At 48.5% G+C, this 4,397-nt stretch overlaps 1 protein-coding gene across 1 annotated transcript; it reads left to right on the top strand.

Annotated features, from left to right (window-relative positions):
• Window positions 1-1,367: 1,367 nt before the first annotated feature.
• On the top strand, window positions 1,368-4,184 carry LOC137896440 (uncharacterized). Its single transcript, XM_068741813.1, has 2 exons — window positions 1,368-2,259; window positions 2,566-4,184. Exons 1-2 carry the CDS (start codon window positions 1,368-1,370, stop codon window positions 4,182-4,184), a joined length of 2,511 nt encoding a protein of 836 aa, XP_068597914.1.
• The last annotated feature ends 213 nt before the right edge of the window (window positions 4,185-4,397 follow it).

Raw genomic sequence — 4,397 nt, 5'->3', positions numbered from 1 at the left:
CCAGCTGCCTCACACCGCAGTTCCCCCTCACACCGGCGGCCCCGGAGGTCTCAGCCGTCCCTCGGCCGGGCGACATGCCGAGACGCGCCGCCCGCTGGCCGAGACCAGCCGGCAAAAACATCTCGGAGCAGCGTCCCACCTCACTGATTGTTGGGGACTCCGTCATCAAGCACATCAGGGCCAAACACGCCGTGACCCACTCTCTGCCGGGGGCTCACGTCTCTGATGTGACGCAACACATCCCGCAGGTCCTCACGGACCACCCGCACATCAGGAACGTCATTATCCATGTAGGAAGCAACGACACCAGCAAGAAGCAGTCCGAGGTTTTAAAACAGGATTTTAAGCGTCTTTTTAACGAACTAAAAGACAGCAGAAAGTCCGTTTTTATCTCTGGCCCCATCCCCACGCTGCACCGAGGCATTGGTCGCTTTAGCCGGCTGCTGGCCCTCAACACCTGGCTGCAGTTGGCCTGTCCGGAACACAACCTGGTTTTTATTGATAACTTCAACCTTTTCTGGAATCGAGCTTCCTTCTTCAGCAGAGACGGTCTCCATCCCAGCTTCCAGGGGACGCGTGCTCTCTCATTGAACATGTCCCACGCAGTCTCCACAGCTCCCCATCATTGACTGACCGCACCTCCTTATCCCACCACACCACCAACGGCACAGGTCACCACGCTGGCCTCTGATGGCCCCTGTTCCTCCTCAGGGACCTCTCCATCACCGGTCCTCATCGCCAGCTCCCCCTGCTGCCCAAACGCTGTAATAACCACCATTATCTACTCCCAGAGAACTTCAGCACGTGCTTCATCTCGCCCCTCTGCTGCCGATCAGGGCAATTTAATCCAAACCCCTCGGATACCGCCTCCACCTTCTGCTCCTCAAGCCACACCTATAACCTGTGGTCTTTTAAATGAGGACATGACAATCAGTCCTATGAATGCCCCTTGGTTTGGGGAGGATGGATCACAACGGACTCTAACGAGGCGTGACCGGGTAGCTGCTCTTGAACAGAATGAAAACAAGACACGAGTAAGCTCAGCGATCATAAAGAACCCACCGGCCCTGCACAGCATGCCGCTGCAGTCCTCTACCTCGGCTCTCCGTGGATTACACCACCGCTGCCGCCCGCTCTGTGCTGCTTATCCCCGGCGACTCGGACTACCCCGCAGCTCCTATCCTGCAAACTGTGACTCAGGTCGTATGTTCTCCTATCACATCTCATCCGCCAACGCCATTCCATCTTTCTGGTCACACCGCTGTGCAACTTCTGCATTACGTCATCACAACAAACGAGTGACTCTGACCAATCTCCGTCCGCTACCCCGCTGTCCGCGTGACACGCCAGACTCACGTCATCTCAAGATGTCCCTCCTCAACACCCGTTCACTCAATAACAAGGGCCTCATCCTAAACGAATACATCACTGACAATCAACTGGATTTCCTCTGTCTGACCGAAACCTGGCATAAACCCCTGGACTATTTCTCTTTAAATCAAACAACGCCTCCTGGATTTACATACATTGAAACCCCCCGTCCAGGACGGCGGGGTGGGGGCACAGCAGTCATTTTCAGAAAGGAAATTAAAGTCACTACTATTTTTCCCTTGAATATTCAGTCATTCGAAAATACGACTTTCAAACTGCCCGGTCCCTCCCCCCTTGTCACTGCTGTAATCTACCGCCCCCCCAAGCCCAACCCTTCTTTCCTATCAGAATTTACAGACTTTCTCACCCAGTTAAGTGCCATCTCATCAGCCATTCTTCTGGTTGGCGACTTCAACTTCCATATCGACGATCAAAACTCCAAACCCGCTACCGAATTCTCGGAACTTCTCAACTGCTTCAACATGACACAACAAGTTAATTTCCCCACCCACGCTTGTGGCCATATCCTGGATCTAGTTTGTACTAATGGCATGACAATCCACAACCTCTCCAGCGATAATCTCCACATATCTGACCACCTTGCCATCACATTTAACTTACATATTCCCCTTACTATCTCCAGAACACAGCGTGAAATAGTCTTCAGGAATCTCAAATCCATCGACCCTTCTGCGCTCTCTGCACTCCTTACCACCAAGATGGCTATCTCCCCTCCCCCACCATCTGATAACCCCTCTGAACTGGTCACACACTACAACGATACTCTCTCCTCCTGTCTTGATGAACTTGCCCCTACAAAAACTAAACTGGTCAACTTCATCCATACTGCTCCCTGGTTCACCCCTGAACTCCATAACCTGAAATCACGTAAGCGCCAGCTTGAGAGACTGTATAAGAAATCTGGTTTAACTGTCCATCTCCAAGCATACACAGATTTTATACAGGAATATAAAGATGCCTTAAACTCTGCCCGTACAAACTACTACTCCAATCTCACTCACTCTGGTTCCAATAATCCCAAATCTCTTTTCTCTACAATCAATACACTACTTAAGCCTAAAGACAACACCTCCTCATCCTTCACTATCGCCAAATGTAATAGTTTCCTATCTTTTTTCCAGTCCAAAATTGACAATATTTACAGTTCCCTTAATCTCCCCCCAACTCACCTAGCTCCCCCTGATTCACCGTTCTCTAGTTCCACTCAGCAACTATTTCACTTCACCGCCATCTCATCTGTACAGCTCACTCAGTTTCTAACAGGCATTAAAACTCCAACCTGCTCCCTAGATCCTATTCCCTCTCCACTCATTAAAACTTGTCTCCCCATAATCTCTCCGCTGATCACTAGAATCATAAACTCCTCAATCACTTCTGGTTCTGTTCCACAGTCTCTCAAGTTGGCAGCTATTACCCCAATACTTAAAAAACCTGGTCTTGACCCTGAAAATCTATCAAATTTCCGGCCCATATCCAACCTCCCCTTCCTGTCTAAAATTCTAGAGCGTGTCATTGCTGCACAACTTCAGACTCACCTCAACTCCAACAGTCTGTTTGAACCATTCCAGTCCGGTTTCCGTCCAAACCACAGCACTGAAACAGCATTAATCAAAGTCACCAATGATCTCCTCCTCTCCTCAGACTCCGGCCATCTAAGCATCCTCATCCTTCTGGACCTCACCGCAGCATTTGACACCATCAGCCATTCCATCCTCCTGTCCCGCCTCAAGACTACCCTCAACATCACCGGCTCCGCTCTGTCCTGGCTTCAGTCCTACCTCACAAACCGACAACAGTTCATTCACATCAACCACTGCTCCTCCTCTACAGCCCCGCTATTACAAGGTGTCCCCCAAGGTTCAGTGCTTGGTCCTCTCCTCTTCATCCTCTACATCCTCCCACTTGGCGACATCATCCGTCGTCATTCTCTCCATTTTCACTGTTATGCTGACGACATACAACTATACATTACCACTAACTCCATAGACTCCAAGGTCCATTCCACAGTCACCAACTGTTTGAATGACATCAAAAGTTGGATGAAATACAATTTTCTCAAAGTAAACAGTGACAAAACAGACATTATCCTCATTGGTTCAAAAAATATCACAAAATCCACCCAACAGTTTGGCCTCGATTTCGACAATACCACCCTGACTCCCTCCCCACTTATCCGCAACCTTGGCGTCATCCTCGATTCTACACTGTCATTTCATCATCATGTAAGACAAATAACCCGGACTGCATTCTTTCACCTCAAGAACATAGCTCGCCTCCGTCCATCACTCACCTTCTCTGCTGCCGAAACCCTGATCCATGCCTTCGTCACTTCCAGAATCGACTACTGCAATAGCATTCTCTATGGACTACCATCAACAACCCTACATAAACTGCAATACATTCAAAACTCTGCTGCTCGCCTCCTTACCCACACCCGCTCCCGTGAACACATCACCCCGGTCCTTAAAAACCTTCATTGGCTCCCGGTCCCCCAACGCATACAGTTCAAAGTCCTCCTCATCACTTTCAAAGCTCTCCATAATCTGCCCCCCCCCTACCTCACAGATCTGCTCCACCATCACACCCCATCTTGTTCCCTCCGCTCCGCAGACGCCAACCTCCTCTCCCTCCCCTGTAGGACCAAGCTCCGAACCTGGGGTGATAGAGCCTTCTCCATTGCTGCACCCACACTTTGGAACACACTCCCACAACTGCTACGAGCAAACCCGGATCTAAATTCATTTAAAAAAGATCTTAAAACGTATCTGTTTAACATTGCTTTTACTTTATAATTGCACTGTTGAAATTTTATTGACTGCTTAAACCGTGTTCACTTTTAATGTATTATTTTTCTGTTTGAATTTTATTGATTCTATATCCGTGTTCACATTTTTATTGTTTGTATTTTTTGTTTCATTTTATTGTTTTTACTATGTACACTGTAAAGCGTCTTTGAGTCCTAAGAAAAGCGCTATACAAATAAAATGTATTATTATTATTATTAT

This window comes from Brachionichthys hirsutus, chromosome 1, assembly GCF_040956055.1.
Source record: "Brachionichthys hirsutus isolate HB-005 chromosome 1, CSIRO-AGI_Bhir_v1, whole genome shotgun sequence".
In the NCBI taxonomy this organism is placed as follows: domain Eukaryota; kingdom Metazoa; phylum Chordata; class Actinopteri; order Lophiiformes; family Brachionichthyidae; genus Brachionichthys; species Brachionichthys hirsutus.
This window is presented reverse-complemented; position numbering and strand designations above follow the sequence as displayed.

Bases quoted from the DNA above. Each gene is read 5' to 3' on its own strand.
- LOC137896440 (XM_068741813.1), top strand. From the start codon at position 1,368: ATGTCCCTCCTCAACACCCGTTCACTCAATAACAAGGGCCTCATCCTA. The intron at 2,260-2,565 runs GTAAGCGCCAGC...CAACTCACCTAG, and splicing joins ACTCCATAACCTGAAATCAC to CTCCCCCTGATTCACCGTTC.